Source organism: Micrasema longulum, unplaced genomic scaffold (genome assembly GCF_059751315.1).
Source record: "Micrasema longulum isolate JH-2025_06_02 unplaced genomic scaffold, ASM5975131v1 h1tg000860l, whole genome shotgun sequence".
Lineage (NCBI taxonomy): Eukaryota > Metazoa > Arthropoda > Insecta > Trichoptera > Brachycentridae > Micrasema > Micrasema longulum.
This window is the reverse complement of record NW_028278052.1, coordinates 416,712-437,716: the sequence shown is the minus strand read 5'-3', so window position 1 is coordinate 437,716 and position 21,005 is coordinate 416,712. Positions and strand designations below refer to the sequence as shown.

At 33.4% G+C, this 21,005-nt stretch overlaps 1 protein-coding gene across 1 annotated transcript in view; it reads right to left on the bottom strand.

The window, feature by feature from the left end:
• Window positions 1-904: 904 nt before the first annotated feature.
• Window positions 905-21,005, bottom strand: part of ft (cadherin-related tumor suppressor fat) — a 358,439-nt gene continuing 338,338 nt past the window's right edge. Inside the window, exons 8-9 of the mRNA XM_088231200.1 lie at window positions 4,895-10,247; window positions 905-4,420 (exon numbers count right to left, since the gene is read on the bottom strand). Coding sequence (XP_088087326.1) covers window positions 1,771-4,420; window positions 4,895-10,247 — 8,003 coding nt within the window. The 3' untranslated portion in view covers window positions 905-1,770. The remainder of the gene's footprint in view (window positions 4,421-4,894; window positions 10,248-21,005) is intronic.

Sequence of the window (21,005 nt, the reverse complement as noted above, 5' to 3'; positions counted from 1 at the left end):
TTTCCAGCATAGTATGAAAAATGTTTTAAAATTAAAGTACATGTATCAAATTGATGTTCCTTTTTTTCCAATAAATACATTGTGTAAAAAAAAGTATTTTGTTGTTAATATTAATTGTATTTTACCGAATAAAAATAATAAATGAATTATGTGCATAGTATGTTAGGTTAGATTTTGTGCCAATTCAGGGGTGCTATTCTGAATCTTCTCGTGGGGATAGAGAGTGGTCCATTTGTGGATTTTTATTTATTGCATGTGACTACACTTTGCTTTATACATGGCCACATTGATGATTAAGTACCAAATGACATCAAATAAAATACAAACACGTGATACCAAACATGATGATTCTCATTAAGAACATTATTGCGACCTTTATCATTACCCAAAACACTTAATTAGGTTGAATTGATCAAATTGTATCAGTTTTTTTTTTCAATTTTTCGAACAGTATTGTTCGTTATTTGACATTTAATTATCAGCGTGGCCATATATGAAGCAAGGCGTAGTCGCATACAAAAAATAAAAATCCCCTAGTAGAAATCTCCTCTACTCCGGCAAGAAGATTCTGAATAGGTAAGTCCATCTCTTTTTTTTGGCTGTCAAAAACGTAATGAAATAAATCAATAAGCTAGCATGTTGGACAGTGAATTAAAATTCAATAACATAAATCGTTATTTGTTTCACACGAAAACATAATCATAATGTGAGGAACTCTTTAAGCTTTGTTTTTGCTGTATCTTAATTATGACAATTTTGGATTTAACCAACCAGTTACCAGCCACATACCCTAATACTTAAAAAGATGTACAAATATTTCATCAGTGCAACATTTTTGGAGTTATTTTGTAAATTATATATCATAAGTCATTATTCTAAAAAGGATCCAAAGGAAATAAAAGAATTTTTATTTATGACACATTTATTCTGTAATAAGTTTATAACTATACATTATAAAAGTATTCAGTTCTACCATGCGTATGAATAACGTCATACGTATTTGGCACATTAATGTTGTATGGCTATTCACATTATTTTCAACTAAATATTGTACAGTTTGTTTGCATGCTTGTATGACACAAAAATATTGTTCATAATAAATCACAAATAAAATTTATACTGTTGGTAATTTTGTACATTTTCAACATTACACATAAAAATACAAATAATAAGAAAACGAATTATAAAGAAATGGATTTTTCAATAGATAAAAATAATTTTTGAAAATATCATACTCGTATTTACATATCTTATATAATTTTGCCGCCATTGTTAACATTTCATCAGTTAGTTAGTTTTAAATATGGTAGAATAGCTTTAAATTATACTTAAGTACTTAAAAGTAGTTTATTTACAATGAGGTTCACCAGACGTCTTCAACAATTCAATATTTCTATCTACTTTTTACATACTTAATACCATTAAAATTTTCAGAGTATAAATAATACAAAGCATTGTGATAATTTAAATAAATTTCTTCTGATTTATTGAGTTTGATCAAAAGTCTATTTGAAATTTCTTTCATATTTTGTTTCTAAGTATATCAGTCACTTAATTTTTTGCATATTTATTTTTTAATATGGCAAGAAAATAACATTAATTATCACATTTTAATAAACCTTGATACAAGGTCAACAACATGTATCATTATAAGATCTTTATTGTGAATGAAAAGTACAATATTATTTAAAATTACACTTTTATATACACAACATTACAATTTGTTCAATTTCACTATTTGTCCTTAAAATACTGATTATATTACATTTGTCAAACATATTCCTCAGATGGTTTTGGACCACTATTTGGCAGTCTTAACGATGAAGGAACACGACTATTCATAGAGTCCGGAAGTTCTGCTATATCTTTAAACACACCCACTAAACTTTCAAAATTTGGACCCCAATTTAAAAGGTAATCCCACCCGAGAGCTGTAGGTGCAGAAGGGGATCCATCTGATGCTCTGTACAAAGGTCCACCCATATGTGTAGAAAGATCATCATCGGAAGCAACTAACGTACTCAGAGAACCCCTGAATGATGAATCAAAACCGTCATAAGATGGTCGAAGCATCGGAGGCTTACCAGCACTAGTGTTTCCACTGTCGTTTGCTCTTCTATCGTCATCATCTGGTTTTAAGTATTTATCACCGGCTAAACTATTATTATCATACTCAATTTCTGAACATGTAAAACTATCATTGCCACTTTCATCTGTTGTGGTTGAACTATGGTGGTCTGCAGCTGGAGAATGTAAGTGAGGTAAGTGATGGGAGGGTCCGTTTCCTCTAGGAGCCTCACTACTACTTGAAACAGCATCCAACGTGGAAACTAAACTAGATGTTCTTGGCCGAGCATTAAGCCTTTCTATTTCTTCCGCCGTCAAGCCCATTGGTCCAGACCCAACAGAGCCTACGTGAGGTGCCTGCGGAGGAGCACCTGGATTCTTTCTACTAGCAGATGAGCTTTGTCCGCTTAATTGGGACATCACTGGACTATTTAAACTTCTCTCACTATTACTATGAAGCACATCTTTCCCGACTCCTCCTGAACTAGATGTAGTGGCTAAAAGGGCGCTTTGTAATGGCTTCCCCGAAATATCATGAAGCGTTAATATTCTAGGCTGTTGCGAACTGAGTTCACTACTTGGGGAAAGTCTCGCAAGAGGAGTAGTTTGATGAGGTCGGGGACCTGTAGGCTGAGATGGCTGTGGTGGAGCTCGCGGGAAGGCAGCGTGTCGATGTTGTTGCGCTGCCTGATGTTTATGTTGATAGCTGGCTACTGGTGGCGGAGTAGCTTTGTATTTTCTAACTCCTCCGGCTTCTCGATATCCTTTGTAATGATAAACTATATCTATATCAGATGGGGCTATAGAACTTGCATTTTCTAGATCATAGTGTTCAGGAGTTTCCGAATTCATATCCATTCCACCAGGATGATCATGAGGATGGTGAACAGAGTTTGAAGGTGGGGGTGGTGGGTGATGATCTTCTCTCAGCGGAGGACTTTTTCCAACTACCTCCCTTTCAATTATATCTGGTCTCTGTGGTCTTTGATGTTCTGCTCCGATGATTTCCCTTTCTTTGTATTTTTTAGATATAAGTTCCGGACCGACCATATGATGACCACCCACACCACGTATTACATCACCATTTTCCGATAAGTATCCCAAATTAGAATCTCCGGAGTGAAGACCCCGGGTCATTACATTGTCATTTGATACTAAATTCGGTCCCATTATAGTTGAACCTCCATTTTGCTTTGAATGCAATCCTGGTGTTTTGCCGGAGTGACCAGTTTTCTCTTTTTTCTGTTTCCTCAATCTAAATACCACAAATGACACTAGAATGGCAACAATCAGTATAACGAAAAATACAATTACTAGGGTTATTCCGATACTTAGTGGATCAGGTGCTTGGGCTGCTCCAATCCCAATAGGTCCGTGGCATCCATGGAACACCTTTCCATTTTGTAATACGTCACTAAAAACGCTTCCTGACCCATTAAAAGGTTGTATTTCATTATTCACACTAAAGTTAGCAAAACACCCTTCGAAGTTGGATGGATTTGAGTTTTGATATAATTCTCTTCTGACACCTCCTAAAGACAGTACTGTCAGATATGGATCAAGAAAATCATGAACTCCAGCAGAATCTAATTCATAACCTATTTGTGCATCGTCTAATAGTAGCTGTAGTCCACGGTTATGTGAATGCAGGGTTATATTATGCCACTGCCCATCAGATACACCATCAGGATTCACACCAGTCATATTGATTGAAGTTCCTTGTTTAGATGTATAAACAATCATCCCATCTCTAAGTTCTAGAATTGTGTAATGCTTGTTAGTTCCAGCAAACAGGATGATTCCTTCTGTTCTTATTGTGCGGAATAGTACTGAGATGCTTTTTGCGGGAGACGATAGTTGTATTGGCAAATTATTTGTATGAGCAGCAGATCTTTCTTGTCTATGATTATACCAAAGAGTCGATCCTCTATAAAGTGACTCTAAAAGTTGCATTCTACGATGTTTTTCTGAGATTACAAACTCTACAAAACCTCCGTCATTAACTGATATTGGTTCCAATGCATTGTCACAATCTGGTGCCATTAACTGAGCACCGCAAAGACAAGAAGCTGTTTTCCATCTATCGAGACATGTTCCAAAACCACCACATCGCTTGTGTCCATGATCTCTAGTGGGAGAAGCAGAACACGGTCCATTTGAAGATCTTCCGCAAGTTGAGTCAATGGCTCGAGATGTAATAGGATTACTCAAATTTAATGATCGTCCATTTACAGACACACTGTGTAAACATCCAATCAAGTCATCAGAATGAATTTGTCCTGGTCTTTCCAAAACTGGATCGGCATTTGTTAATCCTCCAATCAATAATGCTTGGTTATTAAAGTTAAGTGTCCTGTAAAAAAGAAAAAGAAAGGTTAGTAAAAAAGGTAAAATTATTTTGGTCAGTCCAGTCGATAGATATAATAGAATTCTTTGCAATACACATAATTAAAATGAAATTAATGTTCAATTCACATTTAATTTTTTTTTTCTGCTCTGAAAGATTTGTGATGAGGAATAACTATACAAATTTTTAGGTTTAGTTTTTTAATATTTGGTATAATTCATATTTGCATAACTTATACATAGTCACGGAGCATAATAATGAGTTTTATTCATTTTTTATATTTGAACCACTAACTTTGAGGTTATTAATTATAATTAAATTAATAAAACGACTTTGTTTTTTGACTTTATTTAAAAATAAGTGGTTAAAAACAAAGTTGTTATATTTATTCTATCATAATAAGTTTTAGAAAAAATATTGAGTGAGTTTATTTTCAATAATTTGTAATTAAGTATACATTATATAAGGAAAATTTCTCACCCAGTGGGTCCAATGTCATCAGCGTAGCAAGAATTATCACCAGGTCGACATTCAATACAGACATCTCCATGTTCCGAACAGTGTGCAATACTGAGAGATACAACTCTACCATTTCTTGTTGCTGTTATTTTGTGCCATTCACCATCTGCTAGAGTTTCTGTATGCCCGGGTACTGTCACTGATGTTATAGATGTTCGGGCACCTCCAAATGCAAATATCGCTTTCCCTCTTACTAATTCAATTGCAACAAAGTCTGACCTTCCTCCAGTTTGCGCTCCATAGTTGTAAATAAGCAACGAATCAGATTTGGTTGTGGCAAAAATAATGGAAATGTCATTTGTTGCTGCATCAAGAGCCGGGAAAGTCATATAAGAAAGTTCATTGAATCCAAATGTAGATTTTTCACAATGTCTGCCATAACGACCGTCAAGACAGCTACATTTGTATCCTGGTTTTAAACTGACACATAAACCATCATGAAGGCAAGGATTGGGGCGACAAGAATCAGCGACTGCTTCACATTGGTTTCCTCTGTATCCAGGTCGACATAAGCAAAAGAAAGATGATCCGTCTGAACTTTCTCTACATGAACCTCCATTACGACAAGGATTTCCAGAACAAGCATCTCCACGTTCCAATTCGCACATTTTTCCGTCTCGTGATGCTAAACATGTGCATTGAAACTCAAAACCTTGTCTTCTGCATTTCCCTCCTGCCTGACACGGATTTGGAGTACAAGGATCTTGACGTTTTTCACATTTAGGTCCTGTAAAACCTTCTGTACATCTACAAGTGAAATCGTGACTTACTAAAGGAGATGTGAATATTAATGTTTGACTATCTGTAATACTAGTGTCTTCGTGAACTCTTATTTCTTCACTGCAGATTCCCCCGTTTTGACAAATAAGCGTCTGACATGGAGAATATCCTATTCTTATTTGCGGTGATTGAAGAAGAAGTATCATCGCTTCATGTTTTCTATTGAGTCGTTCGTACACATAACTTTTAGGTCTCAGTCCTCTCTGATGTTTGATAGCTATTGAAAGTTCCAATCCATGGTCAACTTCATGGAGACTGTACAAAGATAATGAATCATCCACATCCAGACTGCTTTTCATTAAATCAAGTAAACTTCTGTAGTAATGTGCTAAAAACTTGGATGCTGTCATATTTTCTACTCTGACAATAATTGATTGATCAACAGTTGAATTATCAAAGGAAAGAAATTCAACAGTTACAGTAGATATAACATTACTGTGTTTGCCATCATTCCCAGAAATGGATAGTGAATATCCTTGGCCAGATGTTATACGAGCAGCATGAAGGTCACATCCTTTTGGAATGTTAAGAATTCCATTTGGATTTGGTCCATCCATTATTTTACAGTTGTACTCTCCACTTGTATCTGGGTCGTTTGGATGCACATCTGCAATTTTTCCAACTGGTAAGATGTCATTGAAGGCGTGAATCAACACATGAACAGATCGTGGTGTAGATGGACTGTCATTTTGGTCAAGAACAACTACTTTTATGTAATGTTGTGAATGCATTCTGGGTGTGCCGCTGTCTTCTACCTCAATTAAAATTTCCAATTCTGGTGTAATTTCTCTATCTAAACTTTTAGTTGTTCGTAGGACTCCAGTATGCTTTTCAACTTTAATTAGGTTTTTGTGTTTTCCACCAATCAAATAATAAGTAAATGGAGCTCCGTTTGGAGGCAAATCTGGATCTGTTGCTGATAAAGTCATAACACTAGTGTTTGGTGGTTCATTTTCGGTAACATATCCAACAACTTCTGGAGGATCAAACACGGGTCCGTTGTCATTTATGTCACTAATTGTTATTTTAACTGTTGTAGTTCCCGTTTGCGGAGGTGTTCCTGTATCAATAGCTCCTAAAATCAGTGTGTACATCGGTATTGTTTCTCTATCTAACTGAAACGATGTTTCAATATCGCCAGTTTGTGGATCCACTTTAAATGCTTGATCTGTATTTCCACCGATGATAGAATAACTAAACTGATTGTTTTGAGGTCTAACATCTTTATCTATTGCTTTTACTGTCATAACCATTGTACCATGAATTGCACCTTCTGATACCGATGTTTCATATAATTGTTGCAAGAATTCAGGTGGGTCATTACCATCTTGGATTGATATTATTACTTGGGCTTCATCAGTATCATTCCCACGTATACCTCCATAATTTTTTGCCATTACTGTTAATACAACACGATTCTGTGTTTCTCTGTCTAAATTTCGTGACACAAGTATAATTCCAGTTTCTGAGTTTATTCCAAAGCCTTTGTCGTTACTTGATCCCACAAAAAGATAAAATACTTTACCATCTTCTCCAGCATCTTGATCAGTGGCTTGTATAAGACCAATACTTGTTCCAACTTCAGCGGATTCTGACACATCAAAGTGAAATACAGGTTGTATAAACTTTGGGTAGTACTCATTTACACCTGTTATATGAATTATAACTTTTGTAGACCCATACATCGGAGAGTCGGGGTTTGCAGCAACAATATCCAAGGAATATGAATTTGATTCTTCAAAGTCAAAACTTACTTTTGATGAGATTTTTCCTGTTTTCTGTTCTATTACAAACACATCTTTTCCTGAGCCACCAACAACCGAGTACTGAATTATAGCATTTTTCGGCGAGTCTTTATCATAAGCTCGAACATTATAGACAAAACTATTGGGAGCGGAATTTTCAGGTAAAAAGGCATTGTATTCACTTTGATTGAATTTTGGAGCATTATCATTAATATCAGTTAATGTCACGGTCAACATTGCAGTAGCTTGTCGTGGTTCAAATCCAAGATCTTCAGCTGTCAAATTTAAATGATATTCTTGAACTGTGTCATAATCTAAGGACTGCAAAATGGTTACAGCACCTGTGATTGCATCAACACCGAATTCTTTTCGTTCATTTCCACTTGATATTGTGTATCTAACCATTCCATTAGGACCATCATCATCATCTGAAGCGTTGATGGTTAATATAGTTGAGCCTACTGGTTCATTTTCAGGAACAATTACTTGGTAGCTAAGCGCAGTAAATGTCGGAGAGTATCGATTTTGCCCAGTTACAACTAAAGAAACTAGTACCTCATCTTGCTGTGGAGGCACACCTCTATCAACTGCTTGAATTTTTACTAAGTAAAGTTTTCCAGAACCTGTTATTGGTTTTGTTACGATTATCCAACCTTGAGTCTTGTCAACCATAAAGTATTCTGTTCCGTTGCCTCCTGCCTGAATATAATCAATTTCAGCATTTACACCAAAATCAGATTCATCTTTGGCCATCACCTTCATTATCCGCTGTCCTACTATAGCACCTTCGGGAACTGGTGATAAATATTCTCTCAAGTCAAATTTGGGTGCATTGTTGTTTGCATCCACAACATTGATAGTTACAAGACATTCTGATGACATTGGTGGTTTTCCATTATCAGTTGCTAAGATTATAACTGAGTACATATTTTCTGGTGAAGATTCCATTTGTGTTTGCTTGTATTTTAATGTTTTCTTACTAAATACTTCTCCTGATGCAGGATCTACAGTAAAGAGGTCTGATGGTTGTTGAAGAGAATATGATATTACTGAATTTGGTCCTTGTTTATCTCTATCTGTAGCAGTCACTTGGCCCACAAACATTATATCTCTTTGTAGTTCTGGGAAATTAAAACTATAATATGAATGTTCAAATTCTGGAGCATTATCATTTTGATCTTGAATAGTGATGGTCAATGGAGTTTCAGCTCTCCATGCTGCATCAACAGCAGCCACTTTCAGTAAATATTCATCTTGTTGTTCTCTATCAAGTGGACCAGCTACAGTGACATTTCCACTGACTGGATCTATAACAAACTTTTCCCCAGGGTTATCAGTAAAACTGTAAGTAGCGTTAGCATTCTGTCCAATGTCTTGATCAGAGCTTGTAACACGTATAACAAATGATCCGATGTCTGCATTTTCTGTAACATTTACACTAAATAGCCTTGTGAATCTTGGAGGGTTATCATTTTTATCAAGTACCGTTACTAATACTGAGGCTGTTCCTGTTAGTTGTGGACTACCATGATCAACAGCTTCAACAACTAACTCATAAAATGGTATATCTTCTCTATCTAGTCTCATGCTTGTATATACTTCTCCAGTTTCAGAATCTAGTTCAAATGCTCCTTCATAGTCATCAATCAATTTATAAGATATTTGACCATTTTCATTAGAATCGGCATCTGAAGCTAAAATTTTAACGACGAGTTGTGGTGGTGGTTCTTCTTCTAGGACAGAAGAATTGTATAATGCACTTTCTATAACTGGAGCATTATCATTGGAGTCAGTGACATTTATTTCAAGCTCCAGTACTGTTCTCAAAGGTGGATAATCTGAATCTCTTGCTTCTATCCATACTTCATAAAGTGGTAATGTTTCATAATCCAGTCCCTTTCCAGTAACAAGAACTTCACCAGTTACAGCGTCTATTTTTAATGCGTCTCCTACATTTCCACCTGCAATAGCATACTGAATATTTCCAGCAGTTTCCTTTTTAGGTGACGTTGCACTGAGTTTAGTGACTAACTGTCCTTCAGCAACATTTTCTTTCAACGTAAAGTATGTTTTTGGTGGTGATACAAAATTGGGAAACAGGTTAGCTGACTTAAGTGATATTTTTAACTCAGCCATAGCATATTTCGGTATAGTGCCGTGGTCCGAAGCTCTGATGAGAAGTTTGAATGTCTTTTCGCGTTTATTTAGATTTTTGAATTCATCGGAGGCTTTGATTACACCAGTTTCTTCATTAATTACAAATTTGGATTCATCTTCGCCACTAAGAGAATATTCTATTTTGCTATTTAATCCAATATCAGCATCTACGGCTTTTGCCCCAAAAACGAATTCACCTGGCAGGGTATTATCAGGAATATTAACTACATATCGTTCACTGGTAAATGAAGGTGAGTTGTCATTTTCATCCAAAACAGTGATGGTTAGGTTGACTGTTGTGGCTCTTGGGTCAGTAGCGGAGCAATCTTGCGCCATAAGCGTCATATAGTACTCAGCCGACTCTTCTCTATCCAGACTGATGGATGTAGAAATAACTCCAGTGTCTTGGTCTATGTGAAACCTGTCAACTTTGTCTCCAAGCAGGCTGTATCTTATTTTGGAATTGATCCCTGTATCTTTATCAGAAGCTATTGGAGCAAGAACAACTGTTCCAGCAGGCAAATTTTCTGAAATTGTTGTTCGATAGGACTGTCTCGCGAATTCAGGACTATGGTCATTGACATCTTGAACAACGATGCGCACCGTTCCGGTTCCTGTCAAAGGTGGTGATCCTGTAACAAAAAAAATAACATTTAGATTTTTTGTATTTAAAACACCTTTTGCAGTTTATTAAAACTGTTTATTTGTTTGTTTACGTTTGTTTATTTTTTTTCTTGTGTTTCGCATTTAATTTTATGATAATACTTTTTGTACTTTGTCAAAGGCATAAGCCGTAGAAAAAAAGAATCAATAAATAAATATTTCATTAAATCAAAAATTCTTTAGAAATTTTTTTGACCGTCGCATTTAAAAAAAGATTAAATACGTAGACATACTTTTATTTACATACACATACTTCTATAATATTCAATACGCGACTGCCTAGGTACTTGGCTAAAGAAGTAGGAATGCAAGAACATGAACAATTAAACTTCACAACCGCTTAAAAACAAAGCAAATATTGCTGGAGATTATTAGAAACTGATTGTGCATGATTTCTGTATTGAATCGTGATTGCAACACAGTCCTGCAACTATTGTTAGCGATGGATTTTTCTTCCAGACATTCTTGGGGCTATTTTCCCACTACCTTCGAAGTTTTAGCACAGGCTTTGATAAACAACAACTGCACTAGTAACAAGAATATTTTGCGATTATCAAATTGACACACATTACTAAGCAATCCTCAAAACATTTCTTGACTAGCGGAAATCACTCCATTCTTTAATAGTAACGAGGTTTATTATTTAAAAAAATATACCTATTTAAACAAATTCGTTTTTTTTTCCAAGCGGTTTAGATTTGGGTAGCACATAGACCGTTTTCCAATCACAATAAAAATCCACCCAGCCCGATAAAATAACATAGGATGTATTAATTTTTGTCGTACTACAATTAATTTTATTCATTATTTGGCAGTTTAACACACTAACAAGTACATTATAAGGCTGATTAATGTACACTAAATTTTCATTTGCGAACTTTTTATCTACGAGCAGAAACTAAATAAATTAAACGAAAAAAATAAATAATATATCAGTATCTGCTCCTTTATTCTGTGCCGTGTGGGTTGGGACGATATATGTGAAATGGGCAATAAGATTTGTCTGTTAATTTATTGAATGGTGAAACAAAATAATAGAAAAACTATCGAATTAAGTAAATCCGATGTTTAACTATGAAAATATAAGCTTAAAATTAGTTGCGGTAAATCGTAATTATGACTCAATTGCCTACTGAATCATTTCATTCGTACTGCTGCCTCATGGCCTAGGATCGACTGGATTTAAATTCCATCATTTTATAGACAAGAATAAATTTACGGTATTTCGAATGTCTGAATTCTTCATTAAGAACAATACTCGCCTTTATCTCGCGACTTAATCGCTAATGGCCGTCATTATTCGATTCAAAGTATGTATTCAGAAAGTTCACTATAAACTTCGGATTGAGAAATCCTTTTAACCCGGTGCGGTGGGGCTATGAAACTAACTTGAGAAAATAATCTCCCGAGATTTGCGTAGTAAAAGTTTTATTGATTTATTTTTTACTGCTGGCATTATGATTTTAATTGTTTTATCTTAAGAAAACAGCGGGTAAAAATAATAATACCACACAGCTAAAACACGCGATCGCAGGATTTTTGACCCTTAAAATTTAGAAGGCGTAAAACAGTTTTCTTATAAAAATTATCATGCATCAATGCATCTCTTTTTGAACTTTCGATCCTCGATTTTCAAAACCTTTGTTTTTATTTTTAACAAAAAAATATTAACGTTCTTACTATTCTCCTATTTTGTTGTATTAGGGTGGATAAGGATTACAGTTATGTGTGTAAAATATAATTTTCAGTGTGATTTTTATTAGTTTTTTTTTGTTTATACTGATTTTTAGAAGTATAATAATAATTCCACTAAAAACATACCGCCCAGAGTCCAGATAGCAATGTGATTCGTGGAAAGTCTAGAGATATAACCATATTATGTTTTATATCCACTTTTAATGATCGACAATTTGTTGTTTAATTTTGTTCAAAATCCTCGACGCATTACTTGTTTCAGTAGGAGATAATTTTTAATTTTTTTTTCATTGGGTTCAGTTTAAATGGAACAATTAATAAAATGTTTAAGCGGTTAGGTGTGTTCGTGTCAATCTAACTCTGAATTTTAACAATTAACTCTGCCCATGAATCTCCGTTAAGCTCGACCACAACGAGACGATAATTCAACAATTTCAACACCCAACACCACGTGTATTGTCGTGTCTACATATTGTGAACTGTGATCGTGTCGATAGCATAGTGATGAGAACGATTAATCTGGCTTCATAAATTTTCCCGACACTCGTAAATTTGTCGCTAATCGTTGAGAACTGAGAACGCTCTGCTAGCCTGAACCGTAAATCCCCAAATAATTTAGACAAAAGACGATAAAGAGTTCCTTAGCACGAAGTACGTCGGTACCTTTTTTTAGATTAAGCCGTAGCAGTTACTTGCAACATTTACGCAATACCGGTTCGCTGGGACAATGTCGGAGTCATAAAAGCAATTCAAATACACAGTCAAAACTCTGGACATAACAGAGAAAGTATTCGCATTAAGATAACGCTTTGCTTTACATATCTGTTACGGAAATATTCATAAAGAAATCAGCTCTCTTTTATCATAAAAGTATTCATGCAAAAGTTACAAAATATTAATCCAAATACAGATTTTATTGCGATTTAAATGTTTGATGTAAGTACGTGTAAGTTTAAAACAAGTGTTTCTCCCTGTGGTTATGTTTATATTAATTTTATAATACCTGCATCTAGAAATAATGACACGAACGCTTTTCCCAGAAGTCAAAACGATATGTATTTAAAGTTAATAACTAAATTTTGCTCTTATTTTCTCCACAAATTAGAGAACGGTACCTAATCATGTCTGTTATTGAATATTTGTAGGTACGAATTCAATTTGTTTAAGATTTGAAATTCAGTAGGTATATGGATTACAAGCGGAAATTCAAGAATGCCGGCGAATAAGCTGCATCACATAACAGTAAGGTTTGTTTCTTTGGAAAAGAAACTTTAAACAAATACTTCATTGAGGAACATCAGTTCTGCGGGAAATTGGATACACAAAATATTGTCTTACGCGCCGTAAAAATTAGTAATTGTACGGCAAAGTTTATTGAAAATGTATGAAAAAAATAACAAAAATAATTTGAATAAAAACAAACTATTCCGAACGATCTAGTTCTTCCAAACCAACCAATGATATAGAGTTGTGATAGATTTCCGTTTTACTGGAAGTCAACTGACCATTCAGCAGAACTCACCGAGAAGAGGGGGAAGAGAACTCGAAATGTAACACGCGGAGTAATGTCAAAATAACAAAACCTTAAAAAGTCACAGCGCTGATAATACTATACATATTTTTTTTAAAAGATGCGATATCAGTAACAAGGGCAAGAAGTAATGTCATTGTCAATATTCCTCCTTATAACACGACATTAAATTTGGTCAAAGGTGCGATGATTATTTTTCTGCCAAACTGTTTAATGTGCTCCCGGTAAAATTAAGTTAACAGATTACAAAAATACTTTAAAAAAAAACAAAATCTGGCCAAAGCAAATTAGCACAGAAAAAAATAAATAAACATTCGAGTAACACGTGAACAATGTAAATTTAATTTTGAGCACTGTGCTGTCCTCCTTAGAATAGGTTTTCCTGATGAGGACACTTTGATTGGAAAAAAATCGTAAAGCAGTATAATAAAAAATATTTAAAAAAATAACCCGTTCTAAAATGTAATTTAGTATTCAATTTTTATTGTGTATGCACGTATGCAGATCTCAGCTTTATATTTCCTGGGTCGAGAATAAGTCATGCGAAAGATATACAAATACATTAAAATGTGTTTGTCCGCAGGCTATTGTTAAAGGATAATTTATAAGAACTAGGCGCATGGAGATAGCCTTTAATATTTTATCGATGATATAACGTGTCTAACTTTAGGTTCGGTAGATCATTATATCATGAAATTACGAATTAAATTTAAAACTTGTTAATATCGCATAATTTTAAACCGAATTACCCGATTTTTAAGTCTATTAAAATAGCAAACAAAATAGAAAATAAATATAAGTAAATAAAAGTGTGAATAAACTTATTGCATCGCGATTTTTTTTCGATTTGTACCATTAGCAATATTTTCAATTTACCTATCAGGGAATTTCTAGTGATTTAAAATTGTAAAAACTAATTTAATAAGGTTTTTTCAAAATTAGAATTTTATTTCTTTACAAATTCATGAACTTATTATGGCTTTTTGGGCTGTACCCATGTTAAACCATAATAATTAACTATAAGAAAAAATATGCAGCAAAATAAATAGCATGTGATACAATATAAAACTAGTCCAGAAAAATATGAAAAAACAACAACGAATAACAATTATAAAAAAATAACATGACAAAATATAAATAATAAAATATTAATTATACTAATTTAATAAGACATAATCAAATACACAAAATGATAGAATCATTGAAATCATTTAAAAATAATGCAAAAATATACTTGAGATATGGTTTGTAATGTAAAAAAATATAAACAAATAACAGTGAGAACTATATTAAATAATAAAAAAACAGCAACCATATAATAACCAAATAAAAGTATGGAAGGCAAGTAGATAAGTAAATTTTCATTAGTAATTAATACTAATGATTAATAAGATACTATAAATATACGTAATAAATAAGATAATTAAACAATTATAAAAATGGTGTTGTTAGAGATATACTACGGATTTAAATATGTAAAATTTGATAAGTAGGTACACATAATATCCAACTAGTGATTTCTGTAAAATTTCATTACATTCGGTAGGTACTGAAGTATGTCAAACCGCTTAAATCTGAGATAGCGTAGTCTCGCCAAAGTAGCTATTATCGCTCAGGTAGTTTGTGAAGAATGGGCACATGTCCCAAGTCCCAAGTCCCAACTAGAGTGTGAGTAAACGCTGGCTGAAGAAGAGCCTTGGGCACATCCAATAAGTCACGTACTTGGCCATGATTTCTCACGGCCTTGCGATATGTCCGCCGAATGTGTAATTGTCAGCGGAATTATTGGTATTCTGACACCGCGTCCTATCGCCATTGCCTCAGCCGAGCGACCGACTACAGTCTACAGTACACAGTACACAGTAGGTACACGGGTGACCCTGAATTATCTGTGATTCTACGCAAGAACCGATAGTAAAACGTCTTTATTTAGGTACTAAAATTCTACTTTTGATATTGTGAATTGTGAGCTTTGCTAACATCGGCATCGGCATCGTGGTGAATCCGTACACACGGAACACGCAATTTTAATCAATGTTTTTCATTTTACGCAACTGAATTTTTTACTCACACTTATTTGAGTAAGACGTTTGCCGGTTGACCAACTCGTATTTGGAGACAAATGCCAAATAACTGACCTCACCCTTAGGTAATAATATGTGAACATATTACAACAGGGATAAATAACATTTTAGAGAAATCGAGGCATCTACCTCGGACTACTTAAACTCGAGGTTTAATAATAATAATAATCAAAGTTTATTAACAAAAATAACAATTACTTTATCTACTACATACACACTTAGGTAATAGATTTCTCTGGATCATGTCTAGTCTGCCTAACTAGGTACAACCTATTTTAAGGCAGACATTTTTATGCAAAAAATAATCAATAACATTACTACCTACTTGTTAATTTACCATAAAGTTATACAATATTAATTTATTATTTAGGAATGTATTTTGAGTAAATTTTCCGATTTTTTTCGACCTAAACCCAGTACCTATTTTTTTACAAATTTACCACCACTGTAATTAGGCCTCCTGGCTTGCTGTTAAAAAAAAACCAGCAAATGACAGGTCATAAGTCCTGTAGATGCCAAGACTACTATATTTCCTTCTCTAAAATGTTTTTCATCTCTGTTAACATATGATAAAATTAACAGCTCCCTAGGGAGTTGAATCCAGTCCTTGTCTACAAAAATTTGGAAAAACTCAAAATATTGTTAATAATGAATCTAAACGGTGAATGAGAGTATACGAAAAATAATTGAATTCAGTACAAAACTCATTTCCCTTAAATATATAACTTAAAACGCAAACTGCGTTCATCAATTTCGTTTTCGAATAAGTATAGGAAAAAAATCAGAAGAATGCAATTAAAATTCTTTTGTATCTATGTAATTAGGGCGTGGGGTAGTTCGATAGGTAATTGCAAATTTAATATTCTAAACAAAAGGCCGATAGTGTAAAAATAGAGTTTTTTTTATCTGTTCTCAACATACAACGATAAATAGTTTTATCTGACGTAACGTTTCAGACGCAGAACTAGTCGGAAGAAAATTATTAAATGATATTTTAAAAATTTTCTTTCGGTAAAATTACTAAAATAAATGTAGTGTGCTGACCTGTTTCCGAACATTGACTGTTTTTTTGCCATGGGCTTAAAATAAATGTATTTAAGCCAATACATGCGTAGTTATATTATTTAACAAGGAAAATTACAAAGTTAGTGATTTAAAAATTTATCTTTTTTTTTAAAATTATTCACTTCACGTATCACAACAACTAGTATCACAATAATAAAACACATAATTTAAAAAACCTATAATTAGGAGCAAGTGCATAGACACAAATAATGAGGAACTTCAGCCCTACGGGAAATTGGATACAAAAAATATTTTCTTACGCGGGGTAAAAATTAGAGCGTTAAATTGTACTGCAAAGTTTCTTGAAAACGTACAGTAAAAATAATAAAAAATATTTTGATAAAAACGCACTACTTTAAATGACGTCACTGGTTCATGTGAATCAACCTATGATCTGAGAGCTATGGAAGATTTCCGGTCTGCTTGTCGCTTCTGGACCAATGGGAAGAACCGAATGAGAATAAGCGGAAATGAACCTCTGACGTCACACGCGGAGTTATTTCAGAAATACAAAACTTTAAAAAATCGTAGCGCCGGTAATACGATATGTAAAAATTAAAAAAAAAAAAAATTGACTTAGTTTAACAGTCTATTAACAAATAAAAAAATTGAAAAAAACCACTGAACTTCCTCATTATCGTAAGTAAATTTTACTGATAATCAATATTTGCAAGATTTTTTGCATACTTATTGCTAAACTATTTCATTCACGTCAGAATATTTAACTGCAGCAATATTGAAAAATTTACGGTCAATGTACTCGGCATTAAGTTGGATGGTGCTAGGTAACAATGTGTTAAGCCGCACCAACCTCAAACTGGGAATTTTTTTTTGGATTCAGGCGCAAAAATAAGATCATTAATTTGGCTTGAATGTTAAGTTAATATAAAAGGTACTTAATAGAACAAAAAAAGATGATATTATTTTTTATATATATATTTTTAAAAACCTTTGTAATAATAATAATGTAAAAACGTTTTACACAATGTTACTTCCCAAAACAAAAAAATATACAAAACAGAAATCGATAATTTTAAACTTTTTTTTTATGTAAAATCATCAGCCGAATATATTTTATTGTGATGGAAAATTTTGGGTTAGAAAAATTAATAAAATTGAAATAAAAGCTTCATATTCTAAACGAGACGTTAAAAATACCTCGGAATTTACTATTAATATGAATCCCCAAATAACAAAATGTTAGCTGCCGTTTGTAATAACAAAACTTGTCAGTAATTCTGGTAAAGAAAGCGTCTACCGCGGGGTTAATACATGTATTCAATATTGTTATCATGTTTGCCACGTATTGATATTAATTCGCAACGTTACGTAACGCATCTTAAAGCAGTGTTATATTGATTTTAATCCAGTTGTGTTGTTTTTGGTTAACACATCGAGGTATTTCAGAGAATTTGTAAGTTTAAACTCATCAAACTAATTTTTTGAGTTTAAACTTATGGTTTTGATTTTGTGGCTTGACAGATGTTTGCATAACGCCATCCAGATACCAATAGGATAGGATATTTAAAACCATGCTTATTGACGATGAATTCCCTGAATGGAAAATTCTTACTGCCAAAATACTAGCACACAAATTATGACATATAATGTGCGGTTTTTACAAAGAAATCGTAAATTTTAATTAACGGACATTTATATCCAAAGAGCTAGTTAAGCGTGAGTTATTCCAACGATTAAATCTCACATAATTAGTGGTTAAATAAAAAATAACGATTTTAGTAATTATTTTTAAATATGAATACCTACAAATTTGAAACCATCATTTTAAATTGTGAACCTAGCTTTTAATATTTCAATTCTCACTGATACTCAGATGCCTACTAATTTTGACGCACAAAAGAATCGGAAAAAAAGAAGCATAATAGTTTTAAATTAATGTACTACACCCAGCATTTATTTATTGAGAATTAAATTCAAAGTTGTATTTATTTTATACGTTATTGAACGCGAAAAATGATAATTTTTACACTCTTCTCTTGAAATCCGTAATTTTTATTGAAATTATTCTTATTACAGAGTTGTTCACACACGCTTCCTGACTGTAAAAATGAATACCAGTAGTCTTGTTAAAGTTTCTCATGTGGAATAATGATATTTGAATGATATGCTAATTTGAAGGATGCTAATTGCTGCCAATCCTGAAGAAACAATGGATAAAACAAATTCAATTAATATAGGTAGTTTGACTTTCAATCGTATTCTGCCGCAATGTGCAATAGGTACATTTAAAATGGTACTGAATTATTTTTGATATAAGGGACTTAACCTATGAGTATTATTATTCTAAACGGCTATGTGAGGGCTAATTGATTTATGTAGGTAACATGTTACCGTTGTTACGAGTTATAGGTTTGCAGGGCCCCGATTTCAAAAAGAAGTTAAAAGCGTTGCCTTCAATTGTTTATGAAGTTAAGTGAAATTTTTTGTACGTAATTGTGTTTATTTGTATTTTTATTTTATTTAACACATCTTAAATTACAGGTTACTGACAAAGATGCTTACACAAACACACATTTTCGTAGACAAAATTTGATTTTACTTTATAGACAATTCAAGAAAACAACGTTCGCGGCCCAGATGAATGCTTATACAAATGTTCATGTTTTCTTTACGACAGTAATTCTACTTAATAAAAGTTTACATAATCGCACAAGGGAGTATATGTTTGTATTATAATACTATATTTTTTGTATTTTGAGGGGCCAGGGCCTCGATTACAACGGGAAGTTCATAAAGTTTTCTTCGACTGTCTAAAAAGTAAAATCAAAATGAATGTACAAAATTGTGTATACTTGTACGAACATTTTTAACATCTTTATCAGTAACATTTAATTGAACATGTTTAACAAATTACAACAGGGATGTAGAATATCTTAAATATGGGAATATAATTTTTTTGACGGACTTATGCAGTCCATTCGAACAATGGTAAATACAATTTCTTATAATAAATACAGGCACTGATAAAATAAAATACAACTAAATAAAATTAAGATAGGACAAAAAAAAAATACTACCTCAAGATAAGATCCGGTCTATCTTAGTGAATTTTTAAATCTATAAAGACTTACACCAAAAAAGTCAAAATCTTGTCTCGAACGATGATATGAACGTCTAGGCATTTACAGGGCTTATGACCTGTCAATGGCTGGTTTAAGTGGCCACTTTACACACTGTGTAACATTCATGAACATGTTTAGTTTTAATAAAACATTTGCACATTCTATTTTTCACACAGAAAACTTAATTTTACTTTGTAGATAAAATTGAAGATAACCTTTAAGTTCCCATTAAAAACGGGGCCCAGATCCCGTGGTCAGTTGACGGAATTATTTTTAATTGACTATAAAAAAAAGAATTTATTGTATGAGAAATAGAATATTCATACGCAATATATTTTAAGACTTGTTCAATTACAGGTATCTGACGAAGATACTCCAAAATTTCATACAAATATGCTCATTTTCGACTGAAGATAACTATATTAACTTCCTATTGTAATCGGAGCCCGGGAGTATATTCATAAATACGATTTGTACCAAGATATCAATACAAACAATCTGCTCTTTTTTATTGTGTATATCCTTTTAGCGCATCATAGCCGTAACATCAGATTGTGTAATGATTACTAAAATCGTTAACGAGCACAATAAAGCGGCTGGTCTTTGAGAGACATCACCATCGGACCCGAGGCGCTGCTAACCGAGGGCGGCGGCGGCGCCGCGCGGCGCGGCGCGATTCAGCTTCGTGTCAATTTGTATTTTGTACCACCGATCTATCAATTTGTTTTGATAAAAAGTAAACATACTCCATTTTCTACTTCAAAATATTGTTATTAAAGGATCATTCGAATCTAATTCCCACCTGTCTTCGGTGTTGAGTTTGCTGAGGAAATTTGAAAACCAGAGCTAGCAGATCAGCAGCTTAATTTGTCTTCTGCCCAGGATGCTCGGAATTTAAAATATTATTTTTAAAAAATTCTACACCAAAGGCATGCATTAGGAAGGAAGCAAGCGTTCTTTGACTCTTTTACATACCCCGACCGACTTGATCTTGCCATCTTTTTAATATTGTTTCTTTGTATTCCTTATACTGTTTACAAGGATCTTATACTTTTTAATAAATTATGTCAATCTATTGGGGTTTTTTAACCTGTTAATTAGCTAAAAACAATACAGAGTTTTAGTGATCTATTGCGGATACATTTTTAAAAAATCCATCATTTTGTTATTTGCTGTGCATGGTCGGTAGAACGTATTTATAAATGTTTTCTAGCATAGATTTTATTCGATGATTTGATTCGGGTCAACTTTCTAAATTTATTATGGATC